The sequence below is a fragment of the Muscardinus avellanarius genome (genome assembly GCF_963383645.1).
Source record: "Muscardinus avellanarius genome assembly, chromosome: 10".
Taxonomy (NCBI): Eukaryota; Metazoa; Chordata; class Mammalia; order Rodentia; family Gliridae; genus Muscardinus; species Muscardinus avellanarius.
The window spans coordinates 72,090,632-72,109,552 of record NC_137796.1 but is presented as its reverse complement, the minus strand read 5'-3'; the positions used below and the strand labels follow the sequence as shown (position 1 = coordinate 72,109,552).

The following is an 18,921-nucleotide window of genomic DNA, read 5'->3' as shown; positions in this document are numbered from 1 at the left end:
ACTAGGGATTGAACCAAGGGGCATTCAATCTCTAAGCTATACCCCCAGCCCTTTTATTTATTTTGAAACTAGAATCTCACTAAGTCGCTGAGGATAGCTTCAAACCTGTGATTCTCCTATCTCAGCCTCCAAGTACTGTGGCCCCAGGCCACATTCTCATTGTAAGGGAGTTTGCAGAGCATTCTTCCTGCCCTAGTCCCACCCTTCCTGGACTATGGCTTCGTGCATGCCATCTTGATGGCTTTTTGTGTCTGATCAATGCTCAGGGACTTGGGGACACACCCCTCCCCACCAGCCTCAGAGCCTGGGGCTCACAGGGCCATACCTGAATATACCTGTGTAAGTGTGAACACAAGCACATGTGTCAACGTGGGTCCCGGGCACTTGCATGTGGGTGTGGATGTGTGCTCACACCTTGTGAGTGGCATGGGTACCCTCTGTCCTCAGCTCACATGGACACAGAGCTGCCCTTGAAGCAGCAACCTCCTCCCCCCAGGAGCAGCCAGTGTTTCCTGAGGGCTCCCTGTGCAGGTGCAAGCCTTTATTCCCACCAGCTCATTCTTCCTCACAGGGACCCAGAAAGTGTTTCTGTCTTCATTTCCACCAACCCCAGCTCTATTTAAAGCATCTGCTACCCAATTTGCTTTCCCTTGGTCCATTCTTTCAGGGATTTATTTATTTATTTATTTATTTATTTAATTTTTATTTTTATTTTTATTTTTTGGGGTGGTACTGGGGTTCCTGGAAGCCCTTCTACCTCCAGGCTACACTCCCATACCTATTTTTACATTTTTTTTAAATTTGGAAACAGGGTCTCCTAAGCCAGCGCGCGCAGCTGGCTTTGAACCTGCGCGATCCTCCTGTCTCCGCCTCCCAACCGTGGGGATTACAAGCGTGTGCCACCACGCCCGGCAGGGATTTTTTATTTTTAAATAGCACTGGGGAACCCAGTTCTACTTTGGAGCTACATTTATTTATATTTTGAAACAGGGCTTTGCTAGGTTGCTGAGGGTCTCACTAAGTTGCTGAGGCTGACCTTGAACCTGCAATCCTGTCAGCCTCCCATGTACTGGGATATCAGGCGTGTGCCACCATATCCAGCTCTTTCAGTTTTTCCATGGGTCTTCTATTCCAGCAGGCTCCTTAGTAGACCTGCAGTGTGTCTGCCAGGTCCCTGCGTGTGCCTGGCACCCAGCGGCATCTCATAAATGAGCAGCACCCGCGGCCCCCCCCACCCAGCTGCTCGGTGCCACGGCAGCGCCATCAGGGATGGGCTCGCCTCACCGCAGTCCCTGATTGGCCGTGATGCTTATCTGTGCCTGTTTTCTCATCTGGCAAATGGGATGTGTGGTCCTGGCGCCAGCGAGGAGGTGATGCAGGCCTGCGAGGGCTTTGATGTATCTGCGACTGTCTGAGCAGTAGGTGGACGGGCTGGAGCAGGTCGCTGCCGGAGCCAAGCATGGGCGCCTGTTTACTTTCTACTGCTGCATGTTTATCTCCCAGATCTCTGGCTCCCTCTGGGAGGGGGCTCTCCTGAGGAGGGCCTGTGTTCCAAGTGGAGGACGGAGCTCAGACGGCCACTCCAGAGTTGTGTCCCTCAGTGAGCAGGGGTGCAGGGGAGCGAGGGCCATGTCAGCCAGGTCCCAGGAGGCCTCTGTGACCAGCTCATAACAGAGATGGGACCGGCTGACATGGCTTCCAGACCAAGGGGCACCCCAGAATGGCCTTGTTGTGAGTACAGTCACCACCCTTGGGCTTGGGTCTTTGGGAGCTGTGGCCTCCCAGAGAGTGGTCAGCTGTCCTCGTAGGCGTCTTCTGCCCTTAACCCTCAGGGCCTGTGATCAGCAGCTGGTAGGGTAGGCACCTCCGGTCCATGCCCGGCTGCATTCAGATGAGGGTAGATCCAGGGAACCTGGACGCTGCTGTTGAAGCACCCCAGTACACACTGTGTGCAGGCCCTGGTGTTGGGCAGGTGGGGGTGGTGCTAGGGTACAGGGTGGTTAAGATGAGGCTGCTTGTGGCTGGCCACTGGCCCTTTGGCAGGTGCTTGGTTGCCCCCAGGAGGCCCCTGCTGCTGCCTGGCCTGTGTCTGCTTCCCTTTGTGATCCTAGGCCTCCTGGGCTTTGGAGGCCCCTCTGACGTAAGCGAGCGCCCTGGGTCTCGAGGGAGCCCTGGGCTGATGAGGTGGCTCTGGTGCCAAGCCCCTGGGCCTGTCCCCTCCTTGCCCAGCCTGCCAGTCCAGGGGCATGGGTCTCTGAAGTAGGAAGGTACCTGCCTCCGGCACCCTACAATGCCCAGATTGCCTCTTGAGGGGCAGCCAGGGGCCCAGGACAGTGCGAGGAGAGGGCTCTGGCTGCAGCCTCCTGGTGGAACCCCAGCCTTCCCATGAGCCTCCGCACCCAGCCTCCAAATGAGAGGTTTGGTTCTCAGTCCTTGATGTCTGTAGATTCACAGGCCCTGGTCTGTGCCTCCCTGGCCAGGTGTTGGGTAGAAAGGCCTGCCTCCAGGTGTGGGGCCAGCTAGTTCTGGGAGGGCAGGGAGCTCCATCCTCCTATTGCCTGGCAACCATCTCCTGGGAGACAGCCTGCTGGGTGCCAGGGCTGTTGATGAGCAGTCCTGGTGCCCTCCAGAGCTGGGCCTCCATCCCAGCAGGGCCAGGCAAGGGGGCCTTCCATTTCAACAGCTCCCCAGGATCAGGCCTCTGAGAGACCGCAGTTGCCAACAAGAGTAGATATGGGGAAGCGGAGGCAGTTTTCATTAGCTCTTTCATTTCTGTAACCGAAGTTCCTGACAGGATCCACCTGGAGGAGGAAAGGCTTACTTGGGCTGAGTTTCAGGGTTTGAGTCTGTGGTCAGCCTTAGGCAGAAACATCACAGTGGTGTGGCTGGGGAAAGCTCTCTCGGTTTACAGCAGCTGGAAGTCGAGAGAGACCCTAAGTAGCCAGGGACAGATAGAACGCTCCCAGAGACTCACCTCCTCCAGCCCTGCCCTGCCACCACAGCTAGCTGCATTGCCTAGCATCAAGCTTTCTGGAGGCCTTCCAAATTCAAAGCCTAGCAGAAGATGTACCACTGCAGCAGTAATAGCGGGGCAGCTAAGGGTACCTGGTGGTCACCCCACAGGGAGCCCCACTGGTGTGGCTCCTGGCATTAATACTCCTTAGTGGATACCTCCCTGAGTCAGCACATGAGACTCTGTTTTTTGTTTTGTTTTGTTTTTTGAGGTACTGGGAATGGAACCCAGGGGCATTCTACCTCTGGGCTACATCCCCCGCCCTATTTTTTATCCTTTTTTTTTGTGTGTGTGTGTGTGTGTGTGTGTGGTACTGAGGTTCCTGGAAGCCCTTCTACCTCCGGGCTATACTCCCAGACCTATTTTTTACATTTTTTAAAATTTTTATTTGGAAACAGGGTCTCCTAAGCCAGCGCGTGTGGCTGGCTTCGAACCTGCACGATCCTCCTGTCTGCCTCCCACGCGCGGGGATTACAAACGTGCGCCACCACGCCCGGTAGTTCTCCTTTATTTTAAAACAGGGTCTCGCTAAGCTGCAAAGGGCTTCCTTCACTAAGTAGCTAAACCTGCCATCCTCCTGTCTCTGGGATTACAAGTGTGCACCACCATGCCCGGCTAGAGCCTCTGTATTCTTAGTCCTACGGGAGGTGCAGCCTGGCATCAGCCACCACATGCCCTAGCACAGGAAGCCTGCTGAGGTTCAGCTGTGTTCCCGATAAGCAACACTGTTTGAGTGCAGGGGCTTCTGGGCCTAGGCCTTTCTCTACTTCTCTACTGGTGAAAGCACTTAGCCAGGCAAGCTGAGGAGCACAGTGCCCAGGGGAGAAGGGGCTGGATCTGCTCCACGGTGACAGCCCCAGGCTTGCCCTTTACCCTCCCTCCAGGTGTGCAGGGCAGGTGGCTGTTGTACGAGGTAAGACCACTTCCTATGAAGGCCCAGGAACATGGCACCAGGCAGAGCTGTCAGACCTGGCCCGGCAGAGCCAGGTGTGATGTAGGGGGTGTCTCGGGGCAGCCCTGGTGGGTGACTGCTGTGTGGAGAGCCAGCCCATCTCATCTGCATGGTGCAACCCCACCAGACAGTGCCTAGTCCCAGGCCCAAATGCAGCTCCTCGGAGAGCACCAGGCGAGGGGCCCCTACAGCCGAGCGCCCTGGTGATGCCTCTACAGTGTGTGCCCCTTAAAGACTTACTGAGTGGGGTGTGGTGATGCACACTTGGAATCCCAGTATGTAGGAGGATCATAGGTTCAAGGCCAGCCTTAGCAAACTTAGGGAGACATTGCTTCAAAATAAAAAGTAAAAAGGGCTGAGGGTATAGCGGGGAGGCAGAATGCCCTTAGGTTCAATCTCTAGTACCAAAAGAAAAAGAAAAGACTATATTGTCAGCAAGGCAGAGCTTAGGTCTCCATTTTCCAGACAGTCCCTAAGACTTCAGCATTGATGGGTCCCCATTTCTTGTGCAAGAGCACAGGAAGCTTCATGGTTAAGGGGGACAGCGACTGCACCTCCAACTGTTCCTCCCAGGACCGAGGGGCAGAGTTACAGGCCTGGGAGGGGCGTGGGCCTTCTATGCTCTGTCCCAGGAGCAATCTCAGGCTGGTGGTCAGGGAAGGGCAGTGCTGGCAGCCCCTCCCAGGGCCCTCCTCTGTGCCTGACCCCACACCTGCCAGGACTTTAGCGCACATTGTGCCTACCTCTTCGGGGAGACTGTCACCATTTTACTTATGTTTTTTATTTTGGGGTACTGGGGATGGAACCCAAGGGCTTTCTACCTCTGAGATACACCCCCCAGCCCTATTTTTATTTATTTTGAAACAGAGGCTCACTGAGTTGCAGAGGGCCTCACTAAGTAGCTAAGGCTGGCCTCGAACTGCAGTTCTCCTGTTTCAGCCTCCCAAATGCTGGCATTACAAGCGTGTTCCACCACACCCCAACTTATCACCATTCTAAAAAACAGAAAAAAGGCTGGGGAGATCCAGAGGCCTCCTTAGCCACATGACCAGCAGTCCTATCAGCCTGCCGGGTCCCTCTTTGTCCCCAGATTCTCCTGCTACACCCCACCCAGCACCTCTTTTCCTGGCTTAGTTTGACACCTGCTCTAGATTGGAGCGGGTAAGGTGACAGGTCCCTGTAGGGCTGCACGGTGCTTGGTAGGGCACTGCATGGCCTTGCAGAGGGCACGGGAGCCTGGGGCGTCCCCCACCGTGGCCCCTCCTGGCCTGGAGGTCAAGTCCTTATGTGGTGCTGCAGTGTGGCAAGTCTTGGGTCCCCAGTGACCACAGAGCGTTATTTGAGGGTTGGGAGCCTCTGTCCCACTCTCTACCCCGCTGGGTGAGGGAGGATTAAATAGGAGGCTGTCTAGTCGGGGGGGCCCTTGCTGTTGGGGATGTGGGTCTTGGGGACACACTCCAGCGGCTTCCCCACCCGCAGGCGCTGCTGCTGCTGGGGGCCACTGCCCTGGCCTGCCTCGCCCTGGACCTCCTCTTCCTGCTCTTCTACTCCTTCTGGCTGTGCTGCCGGCGGCGCAAGAGAGATGAGCACCTGGACACCAACTACTGTTGCACAGCCTGGTGCGTCATCATCGCCACGCTGGTGTGCAGGTGAGCCGGCGGGGCGGGGCGGGGGGCGGGGGCTGCAGCCGGGCACTCACGGCCCCTCCCTCTCCAGTGCGGGCATCGCTGTGGGGTTCTACGGCAACGGGGAGACCAGCGACGGCATCCATCGGGCCACCTACTCGCTCCGCCATGCCAATCGCACTGTAGCTGGAGTCCAGGATCGCGTAAGTGGGCACGGAGCGGGGGCTGGGGAGGCTGAGCCTGCTTTGGACCGGTGTCCGCGGCTGCCTGCGTGCAGGCAGCTGGGTATCGGTGCCTAGTCTCAGCTCCTGCGGGTCCTGGTGGCAGGTGTGGGACACGGCAACCGCCCTGAATCGCACGGCAGAGCCCAGCCTGCAGAGTCTGGAGCGGCAGCTGTCTGGACGGCCAGAGCCCCTGCGGGCTGTCCAACGGCTGCAGGGCCTACTGGAGACACTAGTGGGCTACACTGCTGCCATCCCATTTTGGAGGAACCCGGGTGTGTCGCTGGAGGTACTGGCAGAGCAGGTGGATCTCTACGACTGGTACAGGTGCGGCCAGGTCCTCTCTCCTGGGCTAACCGTGGCCCCACTCCTTTATCCTGGGCATTTGTTCTCAGCACCTAGTAACCTTATGGTGGGGCCAGAGCACCTGGGGGTCACTGGGAATGGCGGGGATCCCCCAAGCAGGCATTTTCTTTTTAAGAATCATCCTCAGCTGGCCTGGCAGTGCCCACCTGTCATCCCAGTGCTTGGGATCACAGGAAGATCACAGGTTCAAGGCCAGCCTTTACAACTTAGTGATACCTGTTTCAAAATTTAAAAAAAGGATTGGGAGTATAGCTTGGAGGTAGAGTATCTCCAGGTCTCATCCCCAGTACAAAAACAAGAACAAAAAACAGAAAACGACCCCAGCCCCCATACTCCAGGACTGCCTGGCCCGTGGTACCCTCCTGGGTAGCACGTTGTTGGCCTCTCTGCTGGGCCTCCTGTCCCTCCTCCCCAGTCCTGCCCGCGGTGCCTGGCCCTTACTCCCGTGTGCCTGCAGGTGGCTGGGCTACCTGGGCCTGCTGCTGCTCGATGTCATCATCTGCCTCCTAGTGCTGGTGGGCCTCATCCGCAGCTCCAAGGGCATCCTAGTTGGGTGAGTCTGGGTGGGAGGTGGGCCTGTGGGTAGAGGGGCATTGTGAGGCCTCAAGGCGCGATCTCCCCATCAGCCACAGGACCCCACCATCGGCCTGCCTGAAGTAGCTTCGGGGGGGGCCTGCTCTGACACCTGAGACCTGTGGCCAGTGTCGTGGGCCACCTCCCCCAGCTCAGTCTTGGTTGTCTGTTGTGCCCCTCCCCAGGAGAGTCTGCACAGCAGAAGGTGCCTGTAGCCCAGAAACCAGGTCCTCAAGTGCTGGGGGATACCAGATCAGGAGCGGGGGGCTGGGGAGTACAGTGTCTGCCTCCACTCCTCTGTCCTTGGATGTAGAGCGAGTCTAGGTTCCCACCTGGCCCTGCCACTCAGCAGGCTAGCATTGGGCAAGTGGCCCATCAGTGCCGAACCTCCTCCCCTGAAAGAGGGTGTTTGTGAGGTGCAGGCACCATCCCTCCCTGAACAACTGCACAGCCACATCCTGGCTCCCATGTGGACCTGGCGCTGGGAGAACCAGAGAACACTCCAGCCCTGCCGATGGCCCTCGCAGGCCTTGGAGGGACGAGTGAATAAAATGTTCAGTGTCTGCTCTGGAGGAAAGAAAAGCCAGAGCAGGTGGCCAGGCTGCCTGCAGTGGGCACCTAGGAAGCCCCCCAGGAGGGGCTATTAGAGCAGAGGCCCAAGGGAATGAGGGAGCTTGGACACTCAAGGACACTTAGTAGCCAGCATGTAGGCCTGTGGTGTTGGGGCCGGGAGGCCTCTATGACTTGGGCCACTGGCCAGGAGGGGCCACAGGGGAGGGACCAGCCACATGGGTAAGAGCCCTGCCCATGTTGAAGGGGTCCATGCCTGGGGAGGGGGGTGAGAGCCCTCGAACTGTTGTGTGGCTAGCAAGCCCCAGAGTCAGTGTGAAAGCAGAGACTATTGTCTGCTGAGGGCAGGGCCCTAGGGAGAGGGCTGGGGGGCAGAGAGGACAAGCCCAGGAGCCCCCTGGTCTTCTAGCCAAGCCAGATCTTGGGCCTGGGCCAACTCCTCTGGGTGGTTCCTCAGCAGGGAGCCACAGCCCCTATGAGGGCCAGATCCCTGGCTGGACTCTAGGACCAGGCCCTCCAGCCTATAGCCTAGCAGGCAGCATGGTACCTGACCCCAGCCTGGGGGCTGCTAACTAGCTCTCTCTGTCCCAAGGGTCTGCCTGTTGGGGGTCCTGGCCTTGGTCATCAGCTGGGGTTCGCTGGGCGTGGAGCTGGCCGTGTCTGTGGTGAGTTGTACCAGCAATCCCTGGCTTCTGGGCCTAGGTGTGGGGGAGCAGAGGGGAGCCACCCTCTTCTCCCCTCCCTCCCATCTTGCCCTGGTTCCTGGGTCCTGCCCAAGGACTCACAGCATGTCCCTGCCTCCACGTTCACACTGCACCTTTCTGAACTGAAAGCAGACCTTGAGGTCAGCTTCTGCCCCCTGGGAGCCCAGGGCGGGACGCAGCTCTCCCTTGAGGTCCAGCTTGGTCACCCCTCCTCCTTGCCTACACCTACCCAAGGGCTCCAGTGACTTTTGCGTGGACCCTGACACCTACGTGACCAAGATGGTGGAGGAGCACTCGGTGCTGAGTGGGGGTGAGTCTGCAGCCACTGACTTGGAAGCTGGTCCCCAGGGTGGGCTGAATGGAAAGCGAGGCCAACAGGGCCCAGGCACCTCGCACTCGTGGGCCTTGGTCTTGGGGAAGCAGGTCCCAGACAGTACACTAGGGAGCCCACAGAGAGGAGGTGGTGTGTGGCTGGCGAGGATGGGGCTGGCAGTAACACAGGGCTGCTTCAGAGTGGGCGCTCAGGGAAGGGAAGGCCTGCCAGACAGGTGGCATTAAAGTTGAGCCAACAGCCAGACATGGTGGCACATGCGTGCAATCCCAGTACTTAGGAAGCTGAGACGGGAGGATTGTAGGTTCAAGAACAGCCTCAGCAATGTAGTGAGACTCAGCAAAATAGCAACACCCTGTTTCCAAATAAAAATAAGATAGGGCTGGTGTAGCCCAGAGGTAGTGTGCTCTTGGGTTCATCTCCAGTACTTAAAAAAAAAGTTGTTCAGTCCCTAGTACCAAAAAAACCCAGGCTGGGCATGATCGTGCCTGCTTTGGGCTCCACTATCCTCCCAGTACTTGGGAGACTGAGACAGGAGGATCACATGTGTGGCCGGCCTCATTTACTTAGTGAGGCCCTCCACAACTCAGTGGCATCCAGTTTCAAAATAAGGAATAAAAAATGGGGCTGGAGATACAGCTTGGAGGTAGAGGTAGAGTGCCCGAGTCCAATCCTTAGTACCGTAAAAAAAAAAAAAAAAAAAAAAAAGAAGAAGGTGGTTCAAGCCAGGTGTCCTGGCACACACTTGTAATCCCAGTACTTAGGAGGTTGAGACAGGCGGATCACAAGTTCATGGCCAGCCTCAGCTACTTAGTGAGACCCTCTTTCAAAATAAAAGAATAAAATAGGGCTGGGGGTGTAGCTCGGAAGTAGAATGCCCAGGATTCCATCTCTAGCACCACACACACATAAAAAGCTTTTTCAAAGCCAGTCCATACCTGTAATCTCAGCACTCCAGAGGCCGAGAAAGGAGTGTTTCAGATTCAGGGCCAGCATCAGTAACTTACCAAGACCATGTTTCAAAGTAATACAAAAGTAAATAGGGATGGGGGGATAATATAGAGGTAGAGAATACTGGGTTCTATCCCCAGCACCCCCCCACACTCACACCCACCTTCAGGTTGCTGGGATGATGGGAGGGTCTGGAGAGGATGGGGAGCTCTAGTAGGCAGGAGACAGCAGTGGCTTGAGCAGGTGGGACCCCAGACAGAAACAGGGGTGTTTTTGAAAGGCAGGGCTGACAGGGCATCCCAATTCCCTGGATATGTAAAGGGACTGAGGGGCCTGCGCCCTGGTCTGGCGAGCCCTGGGCTCCTGGAGGCTCAGTTGCGTGCAGACCCCAGAGCTGAGCGTAGGTCCTGGTGCAGAGAGGCCCCACCCACCCACTGTTGCAACTCCAGGGCAAGCTTATGCATGCTGCCAGGACTGCTGCCCTTAGACAGTCCTCCACCCCCAATCCCCTCACCCCTCCCCATCCTCAGGCACATGCTGCATCCACACACAAGCAGTGCACGCACATGCACTGACTTGGAACACTCACATAGAGTGTGCATGTGCTTGCACAGGTGTATTCGCAGGCACAGACACATGCAGATGCATGCTGAAGATCCGTGCATGCATACAGACACATGCACATATATGCGTACTTTGCACACGGTCACAGCGCAGAGATGACTCTTCTCAGCCTACCTTTCTCTCTGCAGACATCCTGCAGTACTACCTGGCTTGCTCGCCCCGCGCCACCAACCCTTTCCAGCAGGTGAGATCCTGGGCTGGTCCTGGGAGGCCAAGGCCGGGCACAGGGTGCAGGGAGGCCAAGCAGGCTGTGTGGAGGTAGCTGGGGGACAGTTGGCATCCCTCACTGCCCTGCAGTTGCCACCCTGATGCCTTGGGACTCCTTTTAGTCCTCGGGTTGCCCTTGGCAACCCCTGAAGGGCAGAGGCAAAGCTGACTGCTCACCTCTAGGTAGGTGTGGGAGGAGCTTGGAGCCCCTCTGTAGAATGTCACCTGTCTATGTGTCCCGGAGGTGGAATTTGAAGGGATTGGCAGCACTAGAGGGTCAAACCCTTTATCCGCCGCCTGTCATTGTACCTGGATGGCTTAACCCCGTGGGTCTCAAGGACTGTGCATTGAGGGTGCCCTGCTGGAGCATCTCTGCTCTCTGGAGCAGGTGCAGGGTTCCTGTCACCACCTTGGAGCCTGTGTGTCCCTGGTGGTTGGTCCGCTGGGAGAGGGAGGGATACCCTGAAGCCTATAGAGTGGAACCTTGGGGGCTGTCCTGGGCATGGGGGCTTGGAGGGGAGGCAGGCCACAGGCCACTGGAATGGCCCCTCTCTGTGGAGCAGAAGCTGTCTGGCAGCCACAAAGCGCTGGTGGAGATGCAGGATGTCGTGGCTGAGCTCCTGAAGAGCATCCCGCAGGAGCAACCAGCCACCAAGGTGAGGGGCTCCGAGTGGGGGAGGCACCCCTGACAGAAACCTGGGAGGCCCTGTCCCCCCTTTTCCTGTAGAGCCTTCTTTTCTCTTACCCTCCTGCCCCCCCGCCTTGGTTCCTTTTCCCCAGGAACTTTTGGGAGATTTTTAAAAACAGTTTTGTTCTTTAAAAGTAATGCAAACTGTGTTAAAAGAAATAGGGTAAGCTGCACGTGGTGGCGCACACTTGTAATCCCCAGCATCATTCGGGAGCAGAGACCAAGGGATCACAGTTCACGGACAACCTCAGCTACTTAGTGAGGCCCTTTGCAACTCAGTGAGACCCGGTTTCAAAAAAAATAAAGGCTAAAAAAAAAAAAAACAGGGCTGGAAGTGTAGCTCAGAGGTACACTGTCCCTTGGTTCCATCCCTAGTACACCCCCCCCAAAAAAAAAATAGAGTACTGGGCATGGTGACACTTGTAATCCCAGTACTTGGGAGGCTGAGACGGGGAGATTGTGGGTTCATGGACAGCCTCAGCTATTTAGTGAGGCCCTCCACAACTTACTGAGACCGTTTCAAAATAAAAAATAAAAAATAGGGCAGGGGATATAGCTCAGAGGTAGAATGCCCCCGGGTTCAAACGCTGGTACTACAAAAAAAAAAAAAAAAATAGGGAGCTGGGGATGTAGCGCAGTGGTAGAGTGCCTGCATAGTATATATGAGGCCCTTAGATTTCATCTCCAGCATCTCAGAAAGGTGGTGAGGGGAGCTAGGCATGGTGGCACATGCCTGTAATTCCAGTATTTGGGGGGCTGAGACAGGAGAATCATAGGTTCAAGGCAAGCATCCAGTAATTTATGGGGAGCCTGTTTTAAAATAAAAAAGTTTGGGGGATGTATGTAGCTCAGAGATATAATACATTTGGTCCAATCCCCAGTACCTCAAAGGGTGGGAGCTGGGGTGCTGGGAGAGTACCAACAGATGAAGGAAGAAAGTAAGGCCCGGTGCTGGGTAGCGTCCTAGAGCCTGAGGGGATTGTTGCTTCCCCGCAGCATCCTAGTCCCTGAACGTCTGTGCTTTACAGTATATAAACCCCTGACAAAACCCCAGATCTCCTGGGAGGAGTTCGGGTGGCCTGTGGGAGTCCTGGTCCCCAAGGCTCAGGGACGGGAGTGAGGCTGTTGTCTTGTAGGTTCTCCGGCTCCAGTGGGAGCCACAGGCCCTGCTCTAAGAAACTTCACAAGCTAGAAAAACAAAGCAAGCTGGGTGTGGTGGCACACACCCATAATCCCTGCACTTGGGAGGCTGAGACAGGTGGATCACAGATTCAGCCAGCCTCAGGGCCTCTACTTAGTGAGACCCTGTGTCCAAAAAAAAAAAATGAAATAGGGCTAGGGGTATAGTGGAATGCCTTTGGGTTCAATCACCAGCACCACAAAAAAAAAAAAAAAAAAAAAAAAAAAAAACAAGAAAGGACAATGTACACATAAGATGTTGTTTCCTTTGCTTCTATATTTCTGTGACAGAGCTCCCTTTTGGTGTTTTGCTGTTGAGTGGGTGGGGAGGCGAAGCTGGGCTGGGGCATTCCAAGGTCGCGCGCGGTGCAGGCAGGGTGGCTCCACTACTCTGTGGCTTACAGAAGCCACCTCCTCCTGCCAACTCACAGGGTTGTTCCTCAGAGGGTGTCAGTCAGTCTCTTCTTATAAGGACACACCAGGCATATTGGTGGTGGCCCACCTCAGCGACCTCATTTTCCCTTAATCACCTCGTTGAAGTTCCATATGAAGCCATACTTTGGGTTTCAGCATGTGAAGTCGAGGGCTCCCAGTTCAGCCGATAGCAGTCCTTTTTATTTTTTTGAAACCCACGTTGGGGCCATAGAAAGTCCTCAAAAAACGTGTTAGAGCCAGATACAGTGGTGCACACCTGTAATCCCGGTACTTGGGAGGCTAGGACCAGGAGGGTTTCAGGTTTGAAGCCAGCTCGGGCAACTTAGCAACACCCTCAGCAACCACTTAGTGAGACACTGTTTCAAAATAAAAAATAGAAAGGGCTGAGGGTGTAGCTCAGTGGCACAATGCCCCTAGATTTAATCCCCAGTGTGTATAAATAAATAAAAAGTAAGACTCCTAAAAGCAGAACCAGGCCCCACCAGTGACACATGGTGCCTCCACAGTTTCTCCTGTGACAGGAAGGCGAGACCTGCCTGTTTTCACAGTGATACCCACACCGAACGGGCATCTGTGGGTCCCTGTGTCTCGTCCAAGGCACAGACTCCAGGCTTACCGTTTCAGAAGTCCTGGGGTCCCCGGGGCCTGCAGCCTAGGGAGTGGCTCAGTGTCAGGTCATGGGGAGGAGGGAGACCTGTGGGGTCCAGGAGGGGACATGGCTGGCCTAGGCCCTGCCTCCCAGGCACGGTGTTGACCTTGAATTGTACGTGCCCTCAGGACCCCCTGCTTCGCGTCCAGGAGGTGCTGAACGGCACGGAGGTGAACCTGCAGCACCTCACCGCCCTGGTGGACTGCCGCAGCCTGCACCTGGTGAGGTGGTGGCCTCCGGAGCGGAGGAAGGCAGCTGGGGGGGGGAGGGGGTGGCAGTGAGGCACTGCTGGGAAGTGTCGGGGTCCCTGGGCGAAGAGGACTCATCCACAGGCACTGGTCCTCAGTCCAGCCTGGTGTCGGGGCCTGTGGCCCCCGCGGCCAGGCTTTGAGCCCAGCGTGTTCCCATCACACTGCCGGTCCCTGACTTTCTCCCCGTCTCTGGTCTTGCTGGCTCAGGACTACGTGCAGGCGCTGACGGGCTTCTGCTATGACGGCGTCGAGGGTCTCATCTACCTGGCCCTCTTCTCATTCGTCACGGCCCTCATGTTCAGCTCTGTCGTCTGCAGCGTTCCTCACACCTGGCAGCAGAAGAGGTGAGGGCTCAGGAGGTCCTGGAGCTCAGCCCAGGCCACCCGGCACAAGGCCCTTCTGGACCCCCAGCTCCCAGGCCCCAGAGGTGAGGGGCAGCTGTCTCCTCCTCCCATAACTCGCATCCCTGAGGCCTCGGGCTCCCAGGTGAGCATCCTCATTTTACAAGAGGAAAAGCAGCCTAGATGAGCCCGTCCTGGAGAGTCCAGAGCAGGCAGCTGGGGAGCACTGGGGCCTCTGTGCCCCACACCCTGAAGGCCGGCCTCGGAATGTCTCGTCCGTGCCCCCTGGGTGCAGGTGTGCGGAGCTGTGGGTGGAGAGGCCGGCCGGGTGGACTTGGTAGTCCACGTGGTTACGGCCTTCTTTTGGGTGGCAGGATGAGAGCCAGCTCCCACAGAGCTCCTGTGGCCTTCTTTTCAAAGTGGGGGTCGCCTGTCTCCTCAAGTTAGTACTGGGATGGGTGAGGGTTAGGTTACCAGGGTCCTTCCCTTGCGGAGGCCTATGTCAGTTCCACCTCCAGACCTTCTGCCTCCCTGCCCCTGGGGGCTGTTGGAGCTGCTCGGTGGCCCAGCTTGGACCACACGTAGCTCAGTTCAGATTTCTTCCCTCTGCCTGGATTTCTGTGATGCTTTTTTCCCTTGTGATGGTGATGCTGCTGATGCGATAGAGGCGGTGATGGCAGTAGTAACTGAGATGTATGGAGGTGGTGGTGGTGCTGGTGATTGTGATGGTGATGAAGGTGATGGTGGTGGTGTGATAGTAGTGATGATAATGGTGATGGTAGTTATGGTGATGCTGAGGGTGATGGTATGATGGTGGTGGTGGTGGTGGTGGTGGTGGTGGTGACAAGAATGGTGGTGGTAGTTGTGATGGTGATGAGGATGGTTGTGGTGAGGAGGGTGTTGATGGTGACAGTGGTAGTGATGAGGATGGCAGTGGGCATGATGGTGGTGATGGTGACGGTGGTGATGGTGGTTATGATAATGGTGGTAGTTGTAATGGGGATGGTTGTGGTTGTGGTCCTGAGAATGGTGGTCATGATGGTGGTGATGGTAGTTGTGGTGATGGTGGCTCTGGCAATAAAGATGGCAGCTATAGAAGAATGGCTGAGAAACCCAACCCTGGAAGCACATGGCTGAATTCAGATCCTGACTGTGCCCTTCCTTAATGGATGGCTGCAGGCAAGCTGCTTCACCACCTTGGACCTCAGTGTCCCTCACAGTGAGGGGAGCTGTAAGAGGACGTGTGAGGTCCCATCCTGGGCGTAGCTGGTGGCCTCCACTCAGCTGGCAGCTCCCACGGTCACCACCTAGCCATCCAGCCCTGCCTCCCATGCGGCTCAGACAGGTGTGGGAGCAGCCTGGACACAGCTTCCTAGCCTCATCCTGCAGCCACCCATGTGGAGAGGGGAACAGGAAGCCAGAGGGTAGCAGGGCAAAGATCAGCTCAGGCCCCAAGGCCGTGGATGAGCCCTGCAGACCAAGAGGGCACCTGACCCCAGGCACCCATCTCTTCTCGCCAGCGGGTCCGCACCCTTCTTTTCCTAAGCAGGCAGCCAGCGTAGTCTGTGTAGACTTCAATACAGGACACTCAGAGCACTCAACCTCAGAGGACAAAGCAGGCTTGGAGCCCAGGGACCGGCCCGCTTCACCCTTGTGGGCCCGGCCAGGATTGGAAACCAGGCCTTGCGGTGGGTCCCCTCCTGCCGGCCTGAGCCTGTGATGGTGTCTGTCCCTGCAGAGGCCCTGATGAGTACGAGGAGGAGGAGGCTGCCCCCGGGCCACAGCAGGCACACGACAGCCTCTACCGCGTGCACATGCCCAGCTTGTACAGCTGCGGCAGCAGCTACGGCAGCGAGACCAGCATCCCGGCTGCGGCCCACACCGTCAGCAACGCCCCGGTCACCGAGTACATGTGAGTCGAGGGCACGGGGTCTGCGTGTCCCAGAGCTGGGACTCTGGTGACCAGAGCTCATTCACAGCTTCTCTCCCCACCCACAGGAGCCAGAATGCCAACTTCCAGAACCCACGCTGTGAGAACACCCCCCTCATTGGGCGCGAGTCCCCGCCGCCCTCAGTAAGTCTCAGGGAAGGGGGGTGACCTCTGCTGTGGTGCGCTCTGTGACTCTCCGGGCAGCATGGGCTCCAGGGTCGGCTGGCAGCCCTCCCCCACCAGGGCCTTCCCCCGTGGGTGAGGCTGGGTGGCCTCCAGCTCTTGCTGGCCATGAGGCACCTCGGGGTCAGTGGGCAGCTCTTGGCCTTGTTGTGGGTAAGAGAGGAAGGTAGAGGATATGACGCCCAACACTTCTTTACGCTCTGCTGCCCTGGGCCCTCCCACTGTCCACCTGGGCCTCCTGGACCCCGGCTGAGCTTCCCAGGGCTTAGCCTCGCTTCCTGGTCTTCCTTCTTTTTCTGAGCATCCACCCTGGGCCCAGCTGCTGGCCATTCCAGTCTGGTCTGGTGTCCCCTCTGGCCTTGGGAGCAAGACATGGATAAGAGGGGACAAGGTGGTGCCAGAGAAAAGGAGCTAGTGGCTGGACATGGTGGCGCACACCTGTAATCCTAGTACTTGGGAGGCTGAGACCAGAGGATCGTAGGTTCAAGGCCAGCCTCGATAACTTAGCAAGACCCTCTTTCAAAATCAAAAATAAAAAAGGGCTGTGGATGTAGCTTGGAGGTAGGATGCCCCTGGGCTCAATTTCCAGTACCTCAAGCCGGACGTGGTGGTGCACGCTTATAATCCCAGCATTCAGGAGGCTGTCCACAATTTGTGGACAGCCTCAGCTACTTAAGTGAGGCCCTCCGCAACTCAGTGAGACCCTGTTTCAAAAAATAAAGAAGACTAAAAAATAGGACCAGGGGTGTAGCTCAGAGGTAGAATGCCCCGGTTCCATCCCCAGTACCACACACACACACAGAGAAAATTCCAGCACCCACCCCTAAACAAAAAAAAAAAGGAGCTGGTAGAGAGGCTATAGGGGCCATGGAGCTCCTGGAGGGGCTAGGCTGTGAGGACAGGCCCCAAGAGGCTGGAGGCCCTCTTGCTCAGAAACACTCACCTGCATGGCAGTGCCGTCGTCATGTTGGCCCCAGCAGGGCAGGCCTGGGAGGCCCGGCCGCAGGCCGGAGTCACACTCAACTGCCCTCATCCTCGGCCCCTCCGGCCCCACCGCCTGCTCCAGGCCAGCCGCACCTGGCGTTGAGGACGCCCCCTCTCTCTCTTTCTCTCCTGCACCCCTCCCACCCTGGGCCCTCCTAGCGCTATCTGGCTGCCCTGGACTCTGGCAGCCACACGGGCTGGCAGTTTAAGCCCATGGACAGTGCCCGAACGCTGTGGTAGCTGTGCCCTCAGAGCGACAGGTACTGACCCACCCGTCCCCTGCCCCGCACGGCCGCCCGCCTGCACCTCCTGCCTCCCTTCTCACTGTGCCCTCCCCAGTGCCAGCCTCGGGCTCCGCTGCTCCAGGGCCAGCTGTGGGCAGCCCAGCCCAGCACAGACCTTGAATGAGGGCCCTGGCCCTGCCTGGCTCAGTGTAGCAGTGAGCCCCATCCAGGCCTCCCCTTCCCCTGTGCCTAGCCACCCAGCCTTTGGGGACTCTGGCCCCCTCTTGTCCCTCCCAGTGAGGGAGCCACCCACCCAGCCCCTGTATGTACCAGGGCTTAGGAGCAGAGCTGGGCCCCTGGGTGTGCAGTCACCAGGCCGCCCTGCCTGACAGCCAGTGCGCACAGGCACGTGCAGGCGCTCGAGCACGCAGCTTCCCCTGCTGTCCCGGGTAGCAACGTGGTGCCTGCTCGGGCTCCTCCCGGGGTCTGGGTCGCTGTCCACCATCCATCCCACCATCTGTCCTCTGCTGCATGCTCATGGAATGAATGCCACGGCTCCTGGAGCCCCTCCTCCTCCTGCTCCATGTCCCCATGCTACTTGCGACCTTCTAGGTGTCCCAGGAGGGCTCTTGGGGCCTAGGGAGCGGTGTCCCTGTGCATCTGGGAGCCATGGCGATTGTCCGGGGTCCTGGGTCACAGGAGCCACTTTGAGTAGGCTAGGCGGCCTGCCAGGCCTGCTTTCCCCGGCCACCTTCGGCATAGCCTTGGTCGTTCCCTGCCACGGGCCTTTGCACACGCCTGGCCACAGCACATGCCCCGTTTGCATGTGTTCCTCATGTGAACACAGAGCGCACACACGCAGTACTCAGGGCCTTCGTGTTCCTGCAGGGTGCGGTGGCTGGGCTTGTGGGCCATCTGCTGAGTGGGGTGGTATGGCTCCCTCCTGTAGCCACCTCATCCCTGACACAAGGAGGAAGCCACAGCTGGCCCTTCCCCGAGCGGGAGGCAGCATTGCTTCGGCCTGGGGTCCATTCTTCCCTGGGGGTGATGGGGCAGAGCAGCCCTGGAGGCGGACGGCCAGGAGGGGCTGGGGCCTCCTAATCCTGGGGGGTTTCGCCAGCTGTGGCCTGTGGCCTGGCTGGGAGGACCTACCCTGAGGCAGAGGCCTGGCCTGGCAGGTAGCCTGTGTGTGGCGTTTGGATTCTGGGCATGTGGGTTGCTTCACTTCTTAGGGGTGGTAGGGCTCTGCCTAACCAGATGCCAAAAAAAATCCCAGCAGTGTTCTCTGGGGGGTGGACTGTGATCCTCTAATAGGAAGAGGGGTTTGGTCCCCTTGATCCGAGCCTGGGGAGTAGAGGTCAACGCTTTGGGCCCTTTGGTGGCCGCTGCCTTCCTCCTCTGCGCCCAGTCCTTGTTCCAGGCCCTGGGCCAGCTGCCTGTGTCCCCAGCTGTACACTGTGCCGGCTCATTCTGCCTCCCAAGGGCTGGCTCTGGCTCGGCAGCCGAAGACTGCGCTGAGGATGCTGTTGGCCCCCGGCCCTGCCCAGGGGCCTGCTGACCATCCCTCCCTCCCTCCCTCTCTCCTCCAGTACACCTCCAGCATGAGAGCCAAATACCTCGCCACAAGCCAGCCGCGCCCCGACTCCAGCGGCAGCGGGCACTAGACTGCGCACCGGCAGCCACCTGTCCCCTGTGCCAACTGCCCCGCCCCTCCCGTGCCAGTACCGCTGCTTCCACCCGTGGCCTCCACCGGACCCTCGCATGCCAGGCCAGGCCAGCTGGGCGCTCTGCAGGCTCTCGGCCCTCCTCTCCCTTCCCCACAGGGGGCACAGCTCTGGGCCAGGTGGAGAAGTAAGGCCTTTGGGCCCACACCCCCATCTCGGGTCATACACCTGGACAGCACTGCCAGCAACACCCTGG

General features: G+C 57.9%; 1 protein-coding gene across 2 annotated transcripts in view; it reads left to right on the top strand.

Annotated features, from left to right (window-relative positions):
* Positions 1-18,665, top strand: part of TTYH3 (tweety family member 3) — a gene marked incomplete at both ends in the record, with an annotated part of 28,809 nt that extends 10,144 nt beyond the window's left edge. Inside the window, 13 exons of one of the 2 annotated variants that reach the window (XM_080702484.1) lie at positions 5,445-5,614; positions 5,682-5,793; positions 5,918-6,138; positions 6,635-6,730; positions 7,913-7,985; positions 8,259-8,334; positions 10,059-10,114; positions 10,701-10,793; positions 13,217-13,309; positions 13,547-13,683; positions 15,419-15,592; positions 15,679-15,754; positions 18,591-18,665. In XM_080702484.1, the coding sequence (XP_080558610.1) occupies positions 5,445-5,614; positions 5,682-5,793; positions 5,918-6,138; positions 6,635-6,730; positions 7,913-7,985; positions 8,259-8,334; positions 10,059-10,114; positions 10,701-10,793; positions 13,217-13,309; positions 13,547-13,683; positions 15,419-15,592; positions 15,679-15,754; positions 18,591-18,665 (1,452 nt within the window). Of the gene's footprint in view, positions 1-5,444; positions 5,615-5,681; positions 5,794-5,917; positions 6,139-6,634; positions 6,731-7,912; positions 7,986-8,258; positions 8,335-10,058; positions 10,115-10,700; positions 10,794-13,216; positions 13,310-13,546; positions 13,684-15,418; positions 15,593-15,678; positions 15,755-16,936; positions 17,018-18,590 lie in introns of those variants that run through there. The other variant, XM_080702483.1, reaches the window with a different exon arrangement.
* Positions 18,666-18,921: the final 256 nt, after the last annotated feature.